At 41.9% G+C, this 18,293-nt stretch overlaps 2 protein-coding genes across 4 annotated transcripts; one reads left to right on the top strand and one right to left on the bottom strand.

Moving 5' to 3' along the window:
* The first annotated feature begins 1,628 nt into the window (after positions 1-1,628).
* Positions 1,629-7,247, top strand: LOC137294415 (uncharacterized). Of its 2 annotated transcripts, XM_067825423.1 has the most exons (5): positions 1,645-1,681; positions 4,720-4,885; positions 5,837-5,944; positions 6,089-6,253; positions 7,075-7,180. In XM_067825423.1, exons 1-5 carry the CDS (start codon positions 1,645-1,647, stop codon positions 7,178-7,180), a joined length of 582 nt encoding a protein of 193 aa, XP_067681524.1. The 2 variants fall into 2 exon arrangements, with proteins under 2 accessions (XP_067681523.1, XP_067681524.1); XM_067825422.1 differs by having other exon boundaries at positions 1,629-1,681; positions 5,837-6,253; positions 7,075-7,247.
* A 3,422-nt stretch (positions 7,248-10,669) lies between these two features.
* Positions 10,670-17,465, bottom strand: LOC137293903 (mitochondrial chaperone BCS1-like). 2 transcript variants are annotated; one of them, XM_067824713.1, is made up of 5 exons: positions 17,159-17,465; positions 15,883-16,678; positions 15,211-15,366; positions 11,603-11,720; positions 10,670-10,977 (listed from the first exon to the last, which is right to left on the bottom strand). In XM_067824713.1, exons 2-5 carry the CDS (start codon positions 16,613-16,615, stop codon positions 10,722-10,724), a joined length of 1,263 nt encoding a protein of 420 aa, XP_067680814.1. In that variant the 5' UTR covers positions 16,616-16,678; positions 17,159-17,465; the 3' UTR covers positions 10,670-10,721. The 2 variants fall into 2 exon arrangements, with proteins under 2 accessions (XP_067680814.1, XP_067680815.1); XM_067824714.1 differs by having other exon boundaries at positions 17,009-17,410.
* Between the last annotated feature and the right edge of the window lie 828 nt (positions 17,466-18,293).

The following is an 18,293-nucleotide window of genomic DNA, read 5'->3' as shown; positions in this document are numbered from 1 at the left end:
CTTTAGATAAGCATACACTCAGAAGCATCTGTGACTCTTTTCGTAAAACAACTTAGAGTACTTTAGTTCCCTCACCGTACAATGCTCAATACCGATTTGCATATCATTTTTTAACAGATTTTAACACATTATGATTAAAAAATGCAGCAAAGAGGGTTTGGGTGATCCTGGCACACTCAAGGCACATGTCCCTCTACACGCAGGCAAGACAGCGAATGGGACTTCTGCCAGGAAGCACAGCCAAGTCGAGCTCACCAATAACTTTCCTGAGAACCCAGACACTCTCCTGGTCTGCAACAAGAGATGAGGAGGTACCAAACCAAGGGCACCGAGATGGGGAGCCCGAGTGTACCTCGGAATGTACTCAAAGGCGAGATCGGGGTCACAACCGCCTCATCATGGCATGACAAGGATATTGCTCGTGGTTCTGAGGATGACTAAGCCACCCTATAATATCATCGCTTGTTGTACGACGGATCGTCATCTTGTGGATTCTATGGATTATTTCTTTATCAAAGCGGGGTCACTCACACATTTGATCATCTGACTGAAGGATCGCGTGGCGGGGTCACTCACTCATTACAGGTCATTTGGCTGTAACACAGGCAAACTGTAGCGCAAATGGGTTGCGCAACGTAGAGAAAATGACAAGTCGACGTATTTGCTAGCTAAGCGAGCAAAGGTTGGCAATGTAGTTTCCCCGCTTCAGTTCGAAAAATATGTTTCATGTCAAAATGAAATATCGCCATCATCAAGAGTACACACCCAGGTCTTCACTGGGTTGTGCTCTCACATTTCTAATCCCATGATGAAGCATTACTCACGTTAAATATGTTTTATTCAACATTTTAAGCGCAACTCGTGGTATATCAGAGCGTTCTTCGCCTCAATTCCTCCACTCAGCTTCCGGTTCAACGGAGTGAAGGAACAGGAGGGTATTGTTCCATATGGAATACTTACAGTTACCTCCCTTGCTTCATTCGCCCATTATGCCAGAAGTGTTTTATGTAGAATAAATGTTACGAAACTTCTGCCAATAGCGACGACAGATGAGACAAATAAACTCCAACAGGTTAACGATAAAGTTAAGCAATATGGTATTTCTTTTTAATTTCTGCTTATTCTTGTTCCGTCACTACGTTCAACCGGGAGCTGGCAGGGGTAATGGGGGCGATCTGAATACCACGAGTGGCGCTTAAAATGTTGCATAAAACATATTTCACGTGAGAAATTATTAAACATGGGTTTGGGAATCTGAGAGCACAACCAAATGAATAAATGGGAGTGTACTTTTGATCGTGTCGATATCTTATTTGCCAACCTATGTTCGTTCGCATATAAGTAGACTTGTCATATTCTCTATGCCGCGCAACCCCATTTCCGCTACTGTTTGCCTGTGGTTGTAATGTTCATCTTGTGCATGACACTACATTCCTTCTTGTAGTGAGATCTCATGATAATCTCCATAGATACTCAGCCATGCCTTTACTGGGTCCTACTTTTACTGTACTATGGCACAATTCGGTTTACGCTGGTTATAAATATTCGCCACTGATAATAATATTCACGCCCTTAATCAAAGATATTAAACAGAAGTGAACTCACACCAAAGATAACAGAACAGAGTCCTTCCAACTGTCCATGATGTTGTCGTCAGTCGTGTTTCTGCTTCTGTGTCAATGTAAGTATTCCAGACTCTGTAATGCAAACTCTTTCCATACGTTTCCGTGCACTTGTGAAAGACCAAAGAGGCAATTTCATGCGAGTTTTATAGGAATGTACAGAAAAAAAAAGAAAGAAATGTGTTCACTTGCACTGTGATCTCAATGTCGTGGTAAGTGGGCTGATTTTGGTACAGGCTATTTTCAATGTGGTCGTAAACGAGATGGATGTCATAGACAAAATCGCACAATACGGTTTCTCCAAGTGCCAGTGTTGGGAGATAGAGGTTCACGGTTATAGGACAGCGTTTGGGGGAAACCAGTATGTCCATTTTAGTGTGGAGCCATAAAGAAGCGGGGGGTTCGTGAACAAACCGTGCTATTCCGGGAGCTATTCCGGGAGCTATTCCGTGTTATTGTATCTTTCATGGCTATTTCTCCGGCTGGGTATCGACTAGGCATAAACGGGCACAGTAAAGACTCGGGGACAACTTTCTCATAATGTTTAACACATATCTCCCCATATATACTGCAGATACTATGGCTGACATAGATAAATGATTATAAATCATTGATTAAAAATCCCATTGGCCGACGCCGGGGACATATCAGTTTTCAATTCCGGCAATCAAATAATGGTATTTTATTTGTCCATATACGCTGCTAGATACGTTCCACTTATAGCATCAAACTTCAAATAGACTTGGATTTAATTTAATCTCTGCTCCAAATGTAGCTATTAAATTTCGCAATGATAATAAAGTACAGTTATCTTTCTTTGTCATTTATCACTTTTCGATAACTAGTCCAGTAAATATTAACATCAAATACCATGTTCATTTATTCTTTCATGATTACGTCATCATGATTGTGTCATAAAATCAGGACAAGTGGAAAAATAGTCAGGACAAGTTACTTTCAGGCAAGTGACGTTAAACAATGAGATGTATGTTGGGTATATGTTTAATTACGTATCCGAATTATCAGTGAATGATTCTTTGACTGAACTCGTTCGAACGTATACTCAAAGCCATTAAAAACGCTATGCCTAATTTGGGAAATATTTCTAGTCAAGATTTCCGTGGATTTCTTTTACTAATGGCACACGGGTACCCCTTATGCTGGGTCCTTTTTTGTGGAGTTTGGGTTTTGAACCCAACATGAACTTCAGTGGTGCAAACGCAGCAATTGCCTTATTGCAGGAAATTGAGAAAACTCATGTACCACCTTTTGCACGTGCAATTCATGCACAATGGCCCTTTAAATACCGCTGCAAATTTGAACATTCCTCAGTCTTCTGGAAAAATGCCACGCCTTACACAAGAGAACAGGAACAAAGTCCATGGCATGCTGGATCAGGGTGCTACACAGGCAGTCGTCGCCAGACACTTTCATGTCCATCCATCCACTACTGCTCGTCTGAGACAACGTTACAACGCTACTGGAAGAGTTGCAGACCGAACCCGACGTGGTGCGCCACCTGTGACAACCGCTGCTCAAGATCGTCACATCCGGTTACGGCACTTGCGCAACAGGTTCCAGACAGCCGCTGCCACTGCAAGGGGAACAATTGGGACAGGGCAACGTCAGATCAGTCCCCAAACAGTCCGAAGACGTCTGGCTGCACAAGGAATACACTGTCGTCGACCGTACATTGGCCAGATCCTGTTGCACCGTCATCGACTTGCCAGACAACGATGGGCCGCAAATCGGGGGTATCTGGGTAACACACCGTGGGGGAATGTCATCTTCTCTGATGAATCCCGATTAAACCTCAGTGTTGCTGATGGACGTCAGCGTATCTACCGACGTCGACGTGAACGCTTCGCCCGTAACTGTGTGCAGGAAACGGATCGTTTCGGGGGTGGTAGCGTCATGGTTTGGGACTGCATCAATGACAACTTCAGGTCACAGTTAGTGGAGGTGCAAGGCAACCTCAATGCTCAACGTTATGTTGATAACATCCTGTGCCAAGTGTTGCTTCCACTGCTGTCAATGGTGTCCGTACGTAGCTCGTTTATTCAGCATTACAACGCCCGACCTCATGGTTAACGAGGGACTTTCTGAACAATCAAAATGTCCGTCTTGTGGATTGGCCCGCTATGTCGCCTGACATGAGCCCAGTAGAGCAACTTTGGGATAAACTTGGACGACGGGTTCGAACCCAAGCTGTGCCACTACGACCACTAGCAGGGTTGACCCAGGCACTCCAGAATCATTGGCAAGCTATCCCACAGCGTGTAGTGCGACATCTGTGCCAGTCCATGCCAAGGCGGCTTCAGGTATGTGTCAGAGCTCAAAGTGGACATACACGACACTGACCCCTCAAGTGTTTCAACAATCTCGGACCTTCCAATTTCACCCATTTGAAATGAATTTATTCATGAAATTACCCATAAATGATTGTTGCATCGTTCCTATCAAATGTTATGATTTTTTTATGAAATTTGTTGGAAGAAGCTTTGTTTTTGAAGTTGTGTTTGTAATGGCTTTGAGTATATTTTGGCGCATAAAGTTCTTCGATAGGGGGACGTGTCTTGATGGAGGGTAAATTGGCAAGTGGTGACAAATGAGATGGGATTGTTCAAGGCTGTCACAGGATGGTTGCCAAGGCCCACTGACTTGTTTTCACTTTCTGCTTAACACCGCTTTTGGCAATGCGAGGAAAAATTGGACTACGTTATATACCTCTGGCTCTAATTTGAAGCCAGACCGGCTTTGTGGTCTGGGGGACAGAACGTCGGACTTTGGGATTAAAAACTGGTTCGATTCCCATGCCAAAAGGTGTAAAACGGGTGAAAATTGTTGTTGCCCCGCTTCAGCCTGAATCGGACTAAACAAGGGTAGGTCGGCACTGGGTCAATATACAGAGTATGTTGTTTTGAGTTGGATGTCCAACTGTGAATGGCATCTTGGCTGACACTATAAAAGCAGCACAGGTTCGGATTTGAACAAGCGTGCATTCGCTCACAGGCACGCACACATGTTGTATAAATATATAGCGAACCTAAACTCTATTTCACCTTACACCATCACCAGGTTGCGCCTATTCTTGCAGATGCTTTATCCAAGTACGACCCTCTTGTCCAGGAATTCCACGAGATAACACAGCATTATGATGATCGTCTGTGTCAGCATCTCCTGACTATTGACTGTAGCACACACGTGGTGCATGGACACTCTGAGAGACTGTGTGGGACAGACGTGGTGCAGTATGATAACTTGTAAGTGCAGATTTGTCCTTTATTGGTAGTGCCATATGTGGAGGTGGTGTTACACTTGTACAACCGTATTTTCCCTAATAAGCGCCGGATATCTAATAACCCTGGGTACGTGTTTTTTTCTTTAATATAAATAAATTCCCTTAATCAAAAAAATAAATAAATAAATAAATAAAATTAAATAAAATACAAAATAATAATAATAAGCTCAGGGCTTGACCAGCCTGACTGTGCCAGGATCACCCGAACCCTCTCTGCTGCATTTTCATTCTAATCTGTAAAAAATAATAAAAATAAAATTAAACAGTCCCAAACGTAACGCACCGGGCCGGATCTCCAATAAGCGGCCATTGGAAAGCTATATTCCTAGACATAATACGATATTTATTGACGGAGCTCTGGAATCCCATAGGTCTTTCCAGTATAGTCTAAATCGGATACGTCAAGAACTGTTCCATGACGTATAGGAAAACATCTATTTTGTTAAACAATACTTTGGGCGTGAAGGACACGCTACAACTAGGTAATTCGTTAGAATTCGGATTAGAACTGACCTTCAGTTTGTCGTAAGAGGCGACTCGCGAGATTCGATTCAAAGGTTCGTTTAAAGGAGTGATGACTTTAAATCTCAATTACTGCGTTGTCTGGTCCAGGGTCTAGATTTTCGAAGCTCTTGTAGTGCAAAAATAGTCGCGAGTGCCATAAGTTAACATTAACTTGAGATTATCTTAGTGCTAAGAGAGTTTCGAAAATCTGGCTCAATTATTTACAGACCGCCATCATATAGCTGGAAAATTGCTGACTGCGACTTTAAAGACGACACCATCAAAACGAATACAAAACCAAACGATGTTGTTGCCAACGTTGTTTGATCAGAATGTACGTCGAGTTCCCACATCGTTTCAGATGACACAATATGCCCCAAAATACATTCAATTCTCTTGTTCATTTCAGCTGTGTCTTTGCTCACGCGAGGTGCAAAGATCACTCCCTGTCCATGCTGAATAAAGGAGACTGCCCTTTGCCAGTGGTTGCACCTACTGGTTTCATGCGGACTACTGGTGGTGCTCCGACTACTGGTGCCGTTGTGACTACTGGTGGCGCTCCGACTACTGGTGACACTCCGACTACTGGTGACGCTCCGACTACTGGTGGCGCTCCAACTACTGGTGGCATGCTCTCTACTGTTGATATGTCAACCATTGATGGCACCCCGACTACTGCTGCCGCTGCATCTGTTAAACCCACCGGCGTAGACCCAGCATTTGCTGTCATCAAGGATGTGTTCTGTAACAACATCCATCAGATCACTTGTGGAACGGTCGTCACAGCCAACATCTGTGGAACTGATGGCAACATCTACAACAGCCAGTAAGGGTCAACACAATTGCTGTCATTTTACCTTTCTCTGAAAACCCATTAGTTGTCCATATCCGCATCTGGTCTTCTCTTTCGTTATTTTGAATGAGCGAGTGCCAAACCGTTTATGGCAATACATGTATTCCAGCAATACCACGTTGTAGGACACCGTACGTGACATTTATCCATGTGGGAATCGCACCCGGCTTCGAGTGTAATGACCCATACCGCCCATGCAGACATGTCTTGCTGATGTGCCTGTTTCTTGTCTATACTACCCTGCTGGTTATATTTCACGTATGAAACATGTAGATCAATGAGCGGTTACCTCAGTCTAAAAACTCTATTGGAAATATCACAGGCAGGTCAATAAGGCCAGATTTTAACATCACTCACAGGGCAATAACATGAGGAGCTTTTAACATCTACAATAGATCAGTTAAAAGGGCAGATCTTAACATCACCGACAGGACAGTGGCAAGAACAAACAAGAACATATCTTCAAAGGATCCAGTCAGTTTTTCACGATCACGATTTTGTTCAACATGGCTATTTGTAATACCGCAGGTATACGACAGTGGCAGGCGAATAATGGTGTCTGAAGCATCACAAGCATGTAACCATCTATCTGGAATACAAAACCAGCTTCCAACCAAGTCGTCTAGTCTGTGTAACGATCTACTCAGCTGCTTCTTTCAATAACCATGGGTTGTTTTAGGCCTCAATTCATACCAAGACTCAACCACGGGTAAATACATCTGCTAAGACCCTTTTACTTACTGATTCACAAATACACCATGATCTTCCAGTAGCAATAAGCTCCTATCTTCCAGATGCATGTTCTCCAAGACGAAGTGCTTCAAGGTTGACCTTGAGGTAGCAGAGGCCTCAACCTGTGAGGAGAAAGGCGTGACAATGAAGACCACGCCCACCTCATAGTCTCTGCGATAACCATAGGCGAGCAGTCTGTCCCACACAAAACCATAATATTAAAACATGTATACACTAGCTTTTGTTCAGCACTTTCTGTGTGACCCCTGAATTATCATGCTTATTGGTGAGAGGAACTGTAGAGCTATCAGTTCCTTTCTGATCAGTGCAGGTAAGGTCATACCTTTAATTCAAACATTACAATTTCAGAAAATAGATAAATATTACCGTGGCCTCAACTCGGGTAATTAAAGAAACAAAACAAGCCCAGGGCTTAGAATTTCGAAGCTCTCTTAGCGCTAAGAGACTGGAAGTTAATGTTAATGTGTGGCACTGACGACTATCTTAGCGCTAGGAGAGCTTCCAAAATCTAGGCCCCGGGTAATAGATATCCCAGATGTATGACTGAGGTCACTGCCACCTCGTCGTAGTAAGACAAGGTTACTGCTTGTTATATGACTGAGGTCACCGCCACCTAGTGGTAGTATGGCAAGGTTACTGCTTGTTATATGACAGAGGTCACCGCCACCTCATGGTAGTATGACAAGGTTACTGCTTGTTATATGACGGAGGTCGCAGCCATCTAACGCTAGTATGACAAGGTTACTGCTTGTTATATAATGGAGGTCGCAGCCATCTAATGCTAGTATGACAAGGTTGCTGCTTGTTATATGACAGAGGTCACAGCCACGTCGTGGTAGTATGACAAGGTTACTGCTTGTTATATAATGGAGGTCCTCGTCACATCATGGTAGTATGACAAGGTTGCTGCTTGTTATATGACGGAGGTCACAGCCACCTCGTGATAGTATGACAAGGTTTCTGCTTGTTATTTGATGGAGGTCACCGCCACCTCATAATAGTATGATACACTATCAACCACATCCTAATCTGGTTGACGATCAGTTCCTCAGCTGTTTTCTCTCAAGTTGAATGCCTTGATTTCACATATTATGTCTTCCTATATTACACGAACAGGATAGAGCCACTGTCATTCTGCTGCCAATGTCCATTCTCTATCCATTCCAGGTATGATGTGGTCACGCTGTGCAATACATACAATACATACAATACATACATCTAGTATCGTTATTAACACTGGGTGTTAATATCAGGGAGCCTATATAGAGAGTGTTATAGAGTATCCCTGTTAATATGCAGCCTTTCAGTCCAGTCTGGGGGCTGTCAAATGTTAGCCCTTTAGAATTGACATACATATTTTCAGTAACAATAAGCTAAAATTATGTTGCCGGTATATCAGGTACCCCATAAAAGGGGTAACCGGTCGATCTAGTAAAAAACGAACAGATGCTTGGGTTATGTGTCTCTTATAGTCATAACTAGTTGTTTCAGCAAGGATAACAAAATATGACGTCACAGAATGACTTTAGATACCTTCGCCATCGCCATTGTTGATTATTAAAGCATGATGACTGGACTAAAACAGCTGTTGATGATTCGCTGTTTCGGTCACCCCTTTCCATGGGTGCAACACAAACGTAGCAGTAAATACAACAATCCTGTAGATGAAGACCATTATAGACACACATGTATTAACATAAGTACTAACAGACTAAAATCCCTCCTCTGAGAAACACTGATCTTAACCCAACTGAACTGGATTATGTTGGGATCCAAGTGAGCGAGTGGGTGAGTGGGTACGGTTTTACCTGTTTTAGCAATATTCCAGTTATATCCTGACTTGACACCAGAAGATATGGGTTAAAATTGTCTTCAACAATCCATGCTTGTCTAAAGAGGTGACTAACAGGATCGAGAGGGCTGACTTGCTGACTTGGTTGATGCATGCCATCCTATCAAATTGTGCAGATTGATGCCCATGATGTTGATCACTGGACTGTCGGGGACAAACGTGATTATTTACAGACCGTCCCCTTATCTTTTGAATATTGCTGAGTGCAGCATTAACCAACAAAACAACCAACCAACAAATTTGTCCAAATCATCCTTCAAATTCTGAGAAATATCTGTTTCAAAGAGCTGGTAACTCCACAAACAAAGCACAACCAGCTGAAGGAAATTAGAGTTTTCTTTTTTACTTCAGAAATGATACTTTAACAGTACAATCGCACACACACCTGGAAGATATATTTACACACCCCTGTTGTATACTGTTATTCATGAAGTCATGAATCAGTGAGTTTAGCCATAATCCACAAATATCACAGCAGGAAGACACCAGAAATGTGTCAAAGTAGGGACTGCTATATATACTGTTTCACTACTAATGTGGATTGTTATAATAAACAACTACCTTACATTGTATTTAAATGAAATGGAAAAAATAATTTTCTCTATCAATGTTGAGTCGCATATGTACATTATAAATGGTATGAAGAAATGATTATACCTCTAAAGATTTCAGGGATATATTTCCATACATAACTAATAATTCAAAACACCATGTATCTCGCATTCATGTTCTTGTGAAACACCTTGTTTTGTTTACAAACTGACAAACTCATTTTCAAATAATGTCACTGAAATAGATTGTGATGGCATTGTGTTATTGTTATTTGACTACCTTTACATCTTTCTCTTTTCACCTCCACTCAAAATTTAAGGACCACTTGATTCCTAGATATTACCATTCTCTTCCCACAGTGGCTACTTGTCATATCTTCCTATCTTGTCATATCTTCCTTAACCTCTGTTTTAATTCAACCCTTTCATGGTGCGAGTGTTCAAGACTCGTGATTGGAGGCAATCAGATTTAGTAGTGCAATCAGCTACCTTGTTTCAAAAGTGATTGTTCGCAAGATCTCGGTAATTTCCGGATGCATCGTGAAAACTAGAACCTCTTCCCGAGCATGATACTCAAATGTTTCTTCTAGACAGAACTCCACATTGCTTGCATTTATACAAGTTGAATCTAGCCAAATGTAACACGTGTTCTGATTGGATAGCAAAAAGGGAGATAAATCTGCTGCCATTTTTCGCTGCTAGGGGATTTTATGAGAACTGCAAAATATATGAACACAGGTTCGTAGGAAGATATGACAAGTAACCTCAGTGAGAAGAGAATGAGGTATTACCTTTACAACATCTTTCTCTTTTCACTTGCACCATATGATAAACTACTCAAAATTTGTTAAGGACCACTCGATTTCCAATGTATTACTATGGTCATGAGTCGATGATGACCACCTGAATCTCTGCTATTACTATACCCACTCTGTATACAGATGAACTATAGTAACATGGAACAAATAGGTGTCCATAATCTTATTTGGGTAGTATTTACTAAGTTAAGATACATGAGAGAGGTGTTCAACCTTTTTCCAGGTGTACATTATTGTATTTACACATGCACACAGACTAGCATAACACTATCATCATCATCAGCAGCAGCAGCAGCAGCAGCAGCAGCAGCAGCAGTAGCATCTCCCATTTTCATCAACATAAACACCTTACTAGACTCAAAAATGATTTGTTTCCAAGAAAGTTGTTGGTGTGTGTGTAAATCATGATACACAATACGGCACAATACCACTGTGTGGTTGAGTTTATTGTTGAATATACATGCTGATCATATAGTCCATAGTTCCTCGGTCTGGCGTAGAACCCGATCTGGTTCTGCCTTATGCATCATGAAGTAGCCTTGTATCTGTGCCACACTCACTGGTCGACCGTCTGCCAGAACTCGCTGGGCAAACTCCTGAGATGAAGATTCTGGCTGATCAGGGTAGAACCTGCTGAACATCTGCCGAAGCTGGTGCTCACTGGCGTAGCCAATCCTCTCCTTCAGGTCAACACGTCCAGGGCGGATCAGAGCTGGATCAAGTCTAGAAAGACAGTGGGGATTTCCACTAGACAAAGACAAGTTTGTTTGATAGATTTTCAATGCTGCAGTGGACCAGATAGACCAACTATCATATACACATGGGAAGTAAATATGAAATACAACACAAAAAGGACATATCTGTAAGACTTAAGTGTTCTTATGAATGAGTTTTAGAATGTAACAAGCATACATCTTCAAAATAAAGTATTCTTCATTTTCCATAGACCACGAAGGGACACACCTTAAAAAAGGAGACCAGTGAAGGTCCCAGGGTAGAACAGGCATTCAGCAACCCATGATTGCCATAAAAGGCTACTATGCCTGTCGAAAGAGGCGACTAACAGGATTGGGTGGTCAGGTGGTCGCTGACTTCGTTGACACATGTCATCGGTTCCCATTTGCGCAGATCGATGATCATGTTGATCACTGGATTGTCTAGTCCAGATTCAATTATTTACAGACTGCCACCATATAGCTGGAACATTGCTGAGTGTGGCGTAAAACTAAACACACTCACTCACTTAAAGAAGGAACCAGTGTTGATTTACATCCTCATCAGCAATATCTGTAATGAGAGTGGCCAATAATCTGGTGCAGATAAACCATTGGTTGATAGCATACACAACCTGTCTATGTAGTTAGTTGTCATGAAGATGATACGAGCTTCGGCAGATGCCACTCCATCCAGTGCATTCAGAAGACCACTAAAGGTGAGCCGCCCCATACCCTGGAAGGCAGCAGGATCTAAGGGAGACAACAATGATAGTTCATACCACATAAAAAAAATAAAGAATTCAACTTACAGTATCATCAACCTGACCTCCAGCTGTTTTGGCAGATCCTACTGCACCTTCTGCAGCAGGATCTACAAAGAAATACACAGTCTGTTGACGGGATCCCCTTTATTTTCACTCATCACTGAAATCTTCATGACATTGTTCAAAGAATCAGCCTTCTGCAATACTGAAAAAAGGCTGAGAACATCTGTATACTGGAAACCTACACACACAGTCCATTACATCTATTACAACTCCTGCCATCACACCCTGACAAAATAAGCCATCATTGCCACCCTCAACTGATGTGCAAAAGCAATCTGGAACCTGATGCCCAGAAGTGAACCAGTGAAGAAAACATTCACTTCATTCAGTGGTGAATCCAAGCTTGTCTCTCACACCATAACAAGACCTTACAAACATTTTCCTCATTATATTTTTTTTTCTTTTCCTCAGTATGTTTGCAATTCATAATGAAACTATGTTCCTATGTTGCAGGTGTTGGTTACCCTGATGATACATGTAAGATGGCTGCATCCCTCCCGGAGAATACACAGATGGGAACCTGGCAACTTCTTTCTCTGAATTCTTCTCAGACAAGATCAGCAGTATACATGAAAATCTTGAACTATCAGCTGCATTAGTCTCCCAAAACAACCCCATCATTGACAATGTCCAGGCACTCGAAGACATGTCGAACTTTCACATTACCACTGACAATGAAGTCAGATAGGTAATCATGAAGAGTCCTACAAAATCATGCTCACTGGTCAATGAATCGCTCCAACAGTCCACTGTTCCGCGGGCAATGAAGTTTGCTTTGACCACACCAATAATCAAGAAGCCTCACCTTGATTCTGATGTGTTCAAAAATTATAGACAAGTCTCAAATTTATCCTTTGTTTCAAAGGTCCTTGAGATAATTGTTGCAGCCAGGCTAACTGAACATATCATGAGAAACACGTATGCAGAGGTTCTACAGTCAGCATATCGATGTTGCCATAGTACAGAAACAGCACTTCTCCGACATACTGCAATCACTGTAATCAGATGGGGCTGCCATCCTGGTACTTCTCGACCTTACCGCAGTGTTTGATACCATTGACCAGTTTATTCTTATGAACACTCTCCAGCATAGATTCGGCATTAAGGACAGTGCCTTTGACTGGATGGTATCCTATCTCTCTGGAAGATTCCAGTCAGGGAAAATCAGGGATAGTATCTTTAGCAAAGTTCCTCTTACATATGGCGTCCCTCAAGGCTCTGTGCTGGGACCGATTCTTTTTACAATTTACACTACCCCTCTTTGTGACATTGCACAAATGCATAATCTATCATTCCACTGTCATGACACAGCTTTATCTGGCATTTAAACCGTCACAGAGTCTATCAGTCAAGAATGCTTTCACTCGCATGAAGCTATGCGTGGAAGATATCCAGAGGTGGATGACCACAAACTTTCTCAAGTTGAACAGTGAGAAGACTGAACTTGTCGTCATGTGTTCAAAGTCTATCAGAAGCATGTTAACCCATCCAGACCTCATGATTGGACAACGTCTCATTCCTCCAAGTGACAAAGTGCGCAACCTTGGTTTTATCTTTGACTCATATCTGAGTGCAGAATCTCAAGTTTCAAAAGTCTGTAAAACAGCATTCTATAACATCAGAAACATCAGCCAAGTAAGAAGATACCTGAATGTAGAGACTGCTGCCACTCTAGTCCAGTCCTGTGTGTTGTCCCACCTGGACTACTGCAATGCATTCCTGTACGGTATCCCGAAGTGCCTTATCAACCAGCTTCAGCGATGCCAAAATGCAGCTACCAGACTGGTGACCAAGACAAGAAAGGATCAGCACATTAGTCCAGTTTTAAAGAACTTACACTGGCTCAAGATTGCAGAGAGAATCAAGTACAAGATCCTCACACCCGTGTTCAAGGTGACACACGGACTGGCACCACCCTATATATACAAGACCTGATAAATGAGTATGAGCCACCCAGGGCTCTCAGGTCAAGAGGACAAAATCTTTTCAGTGTTCCAAAACCCAGCAAAACACGTTTTGGCGACCACAGCTTCTCCACAGCTGCCCCTGTTGTCTGGAACAGCCTTCCACAGGAGATCAGAGCCACCACAGAACGAGCTACTTTTCAGTCGAAGTTGGAAAACCCACCTTTTCGACGAAACATATTGTTAATCTTTGAGGTGGCTCCAAAAGTGCTTCTGAGCAGTTCCTAAACTGGATACTAGCACTATAGAAATACCTAGTTATTATTATTATTATCATTATTAATACTTACAAGTCTGTATATTGAAATAAAGCGAATTTGCACATAGTATACAATTGTTGAGCCGAAAAGCCATGATAATACTTTCATTTATGTATTGACATAAATTAATCACAATATATATGTGTATGTGGTAGGCTTAAGAGCCATTGTAATGCATATATATGTTTGGCTGAAGAGCCGTCATGCTATTCATGCATTAGCATGTGTGATGGTCTAAATACGTAGCTGGCTGAAGAGCCATTGTAATATTTGAGATGAGATATATTCATACAGAGTGATATATTCATCACTAACTGCATATGCCTTGGAGGTTGAAGAGCCATTATTATACAGTTACTATGAAAATTGTTTTGTGGCTGTTGAAGAGCCATTATAAAGCTATGTCAGAGAGGATTATATATTACACAAAACTTATTTACTCATTACTATTGTTGATAATAGCATATTGCTCTGTTTGAATGACATTATCATAATAAATTGTTAGGTAAGGTGTAGTCCTACACATGTAAAGTACCATATATCTAGAGTGGGTCAGTGAGTGAGTGAGTGAGTGAGTGAGTGAGTGAGTGAGTGAGTGAGTGAGTGAGTGTGTGAGTGTGTGAGTGAGTGAGTGTTTATGCCCCACTCAGCAATATTCAAGCTATATGGTGGCGGTCTGTAAATAATTGCGTCTGGACCTGACAATCCAGTGACCAACAACATGAGCATCGATCTGCACAATGGGGAACCGATGAATGCTAGTCGCCTCTTACGACAAGCATAGTCGCCTTTTATGGCAAGCATGGGTTGCTGAAGGCCTATTCTAACCCAGGACCTTCACGGGTCTATCTAAGGTGAACACAGACAATCCAGTACAGGTTGTTGTTGCATACGCTGAAGGAACACAGTTTCAGAGTTTTCTTCATGGAGGTTTTACGTGTCAGGCTTCAGCAATGGACTGTTAGGTTATGATAAACACGTGTAATACCTTGTTTGGGTGAATGAATTGTCAGTGCGATTATGAACAGATTGTGACATGAAAATAAACTCGGCCATGCATAATAACTAGCGTGTCCCAATGTTGACCATGGATGTGTTTTGTTCTTATTGAGTGTAACGGTGTTATGTAGGAGAATATATTTGTCATGTGCCAATTACAGATTCTCCATATGATTGACAGGTGACCTACTTTCCTTGGCCAGGTCTCGACTGAGGAAGGCTGCGTCTACATCTTCCAGGAGGATGATGCTCTGTTCTGGGGCAACGGTGAGGAGGTGATTCAGGCGGTCATCTGACAATCCCCGCTCTGACAGGTTCAACACACAGATACTGTAATCTAGTGCACCTGTAACATGAGTGTGTTCAATACAATACAGAGGTGAAATACAGAGGCTGAAATTACAATACACTTAGGTCTTCCCTCCAGAATAGCTGTTAGTACATGGACAAACACATATCCTAACATTAGAGTTCATGAGAAGAAAAAATGTCTTCTGATACATACAAGTCCCCGTGAGTGAGTGAGTGAGTGAGTGAGTGAGAGAGAGAGAGATGGGTGGGTTAAAAAGATGGTACTGATGAGGAATGTATGATGATCATAGCTAACTGGGAAATGGTTGTTCAACAATTTTGAGTATCATTCAAAATCTCATATTCAAGGTTTAACACCAAAGAGACTTGTAATATCATGCATCAGATGTGCGCAATACTGATGTTGTAAATCGATGTAGTGTATCATAGGTACTTACAGTGGGATTCAATATTGTATTGATGTACCGTTACACCACCAATATGAATTATAAGAGAACAGAGACTGGTGGATAATTCCGGATGTTCCTGAATGACTGAGGGTGTTACCCACCTGCTAAAGCCACAATATAGCTGCTTTTCCCACATCCTGGAGGGCCATACAACAGATACCCACGTCGATATGGAATGCCTCTTTCGATATACCACTCCGGTTTTTCAGTAAACTCTCTAATGTCATCCAATATCTTCTCTGATATCCCTCTATCCAGCACAACAGATGACATTGGCCTCTTTCTCCGAGGGTAGCCGAAAGGCCTCCATTCAGCCCCCATGGCAGTATACATCACTGTCTTCCCTTCCTGTTTCTGCAGGGCCAGTTTTCTGGCCTGGTCTAAGATATCAAAGAACATTTCTCTGTTCCTGCCAACTGATGTCAAAGTGACAGTTTCAAAGGGAACTCCTGTTTGCAGATCTAACATCTGCTTCTCTCGATTTCTTTCAACTCTGATCCAGTTATTGCCATAACGAAAAAAATGGCTGCCTGGACTTGGTACAAAGTCAAACTGCGTGCTGACCTTGCCAGTCTCTGTTTGGTTGAAGGTTGTTTGAACACTGAGATGCTGGGTACGTGTAGCATGGGTGGAGATCCACTGCAACAGCCAAAAGTAGCTCTTGTCTCTACTTGATACCTCAAGTGTGATCATACAGTGTCTACGAAACATGACCATACCGACTTGAAGAGACTTCCTTGAAAGCGCTGCTGCTGCCCCTAGACCAAACAGACCAAACCCAGCTCCAAAGTAGGGGTTGTCTTTCAGTGAGGCAATGATATCTGCTAGAGGCATGGTTTACTGTCTGTCGCTGCAGGAACTGTGGAGTCATCTGTTGATTGTCTTCATACAAGATATCTGTTGAGGCAAAATGAGCAACATGAATTCATTCTTGACACTGTTTTCACTTCTGTCTACTCATTTGTTCAGATGGCCTGTGTCATCCATATCTAGATTCTGCATTTGCATGTCTGCACTCCCAAGCTGGCTGCATGATGCATATGAAATATACCTTGAAAAAATCTCAAACGCATTCATATCAGAACAATAACCCTTACTGAAATTGGCCTGTGATGAACAGATGCCAGTTACTGCTGATAACAAGCCAAACAAGCAATTTTTCAATAAGAGAAGAAGAGCAGGGCTTCAGTTTTTTACAGAGATTAAAAAAAAAATTATATAACTTGCCACAGTGACCGTAAGAAAGTAACTTGTCGTGACTGTATTTCCACTAATCCTGATTTTTATGATTTTTATGGAAATGTTTGATCTTATCCTCCGCAGATATTGTTTCTAGGTTCCTCTTCACGACTATCTGCGTAAATATTACTAACTTACTGGTGAAGTTACTCTGAGATCCACAAGGTTAGGCACTCAACAAACTAAACAGAGGCATAGAATTGACAACTACTGAGTAACCTTATACTTTGCACTCGCGAACTATTCCTTATATAAATAAATAAGACTTTCCAGATACAATGGACATTGTCATCATCATTTTACAAAATGCCGATATTCGTGCGTCTTGTTATGAATGTAGTGTCAAAGTCACGCCGGGTCGTGGAAGCAGACATGTTTGTTAAGGGAGACAACTCCGCCACCGTTACACGCGCGACAGTAGTGAACCCAGCCTGAAAACTTAATCGAGGATTTGGTGTCTTGCGAACAGATTTAGGCTTTACAACTCGAAGCTGAAAATGCACAGCTGCTTCAACAGTTACAAATCAGGACTGTAACCAATTGATGCCTTATGTTTGGAGAGTGGGGATGGGGTGTGGTGGGGGAAGGGACTGTGCTTTTGAAGGGTCTAACGTATTTACCTAATGGATCTAATATATATATAATTTCTCTGGGTGACTTCATTAAGCTCATTACTCGACATAGGTTCCCATTTGGCATTTCTCCTGTCTGGAGTAAATACTCAACATCATAAATTAAGGTCTGTAGTGGCAAATGTATTGCATGTTATGTAATATGTGCGTGTAAGTGATGCAAGAGGGTTTATCAGCTGAGTTACGAAAACAAACATCGATCAAAGGATTAACCGATAACACAATGATTGATTTATTACTTCCATAGCGGATTTGTCATAGAGGCAGTGTTTATGAGTGTAGATTTACGTAATCAATACTGAATACACCCTGTCGTAAAGTACGAGTGTTAAAACAACATCTTTCCTACAAAGAATTAAGCGCCACTGCCTTGATTGATTGAGTGTTGCTCGTTATTGGCTAACTAATGGCGGATATGCTACAGTTAGTTGCCAGGTGTGCTGTCCTGGGTGACCAGTGAGATTATATATACATGTAAACCAGTGTGACAATTTCCTAAACGATGTGTCACATTTTCGCATATTACACTGTTGAAAGACACAAGACATAGAGCAGGATTATTTACCATCAGATGAATGGAATATTGTTCTTTTATGTGGATATTGATGGATACATTAATGAACGAGGTAATAGCCTGACAT

The sequence above is a fragment of the Haliotis asinina genome, chromosome 8 (assembly GCF_037392515.1).
Source record: "Haliotis asinina isolate JCU_RB_2024 chromosome 8, JCU_Hal_asi_v2, whole genome shotgun sequence".
Classification (NCBI taxonomy): Eukaryota; Metazoa; Mollusca; class Gastropoda; order Lepetellida; family Haliotidae; genus Haliotis; species Haliotis asinina.
This window is presented reverse-complemented; position numbering and strand designations above follow the sequence as displayed.

Coding starts and splice junctions, on each gene's coding strand:
- LOC137294415 (XM_067825422.1), top strand. CDS start 1,642: ATGATGTTGTCGTCAGTCGTGTTTCTGCTTCTGTGTCAAT. Junction 1,682..4,719: donor GTTTCTGCTTCTGTGTCAAT/GTAAGTATTCCA, acceptor CTATTCTTGCAG/ATGCTTTATCCAAGTACGAC. Junction 6,254..7,074: donor GGCAACATCTACAACAGCCA/GTAAGGGTCAAC, acceptor CCTATCTTCCAG/ATGCATGTTCTCCAAGACGA.
- LOC137293903 (XM_067824713.1), bottom strand. CDS start 16,615: ATGCCTCTAGCAGATATCATTGCCTCACTGAAAGACAACCCCTACTTT. Junction 15,367..15,882: donor CTATATTGTGGCTTTAGCAG/GTGGGTAACACC, acceptor CTCATGTTACAG/GTGCACTAGATTACAGTATC. Junction 10,978..11,602: donor ACAACTAACTACATAGACAG/GTTGTGTATGCT, acceptor CTGTCTTTCTAG/ACTTGATCCAGCTCTGATCC.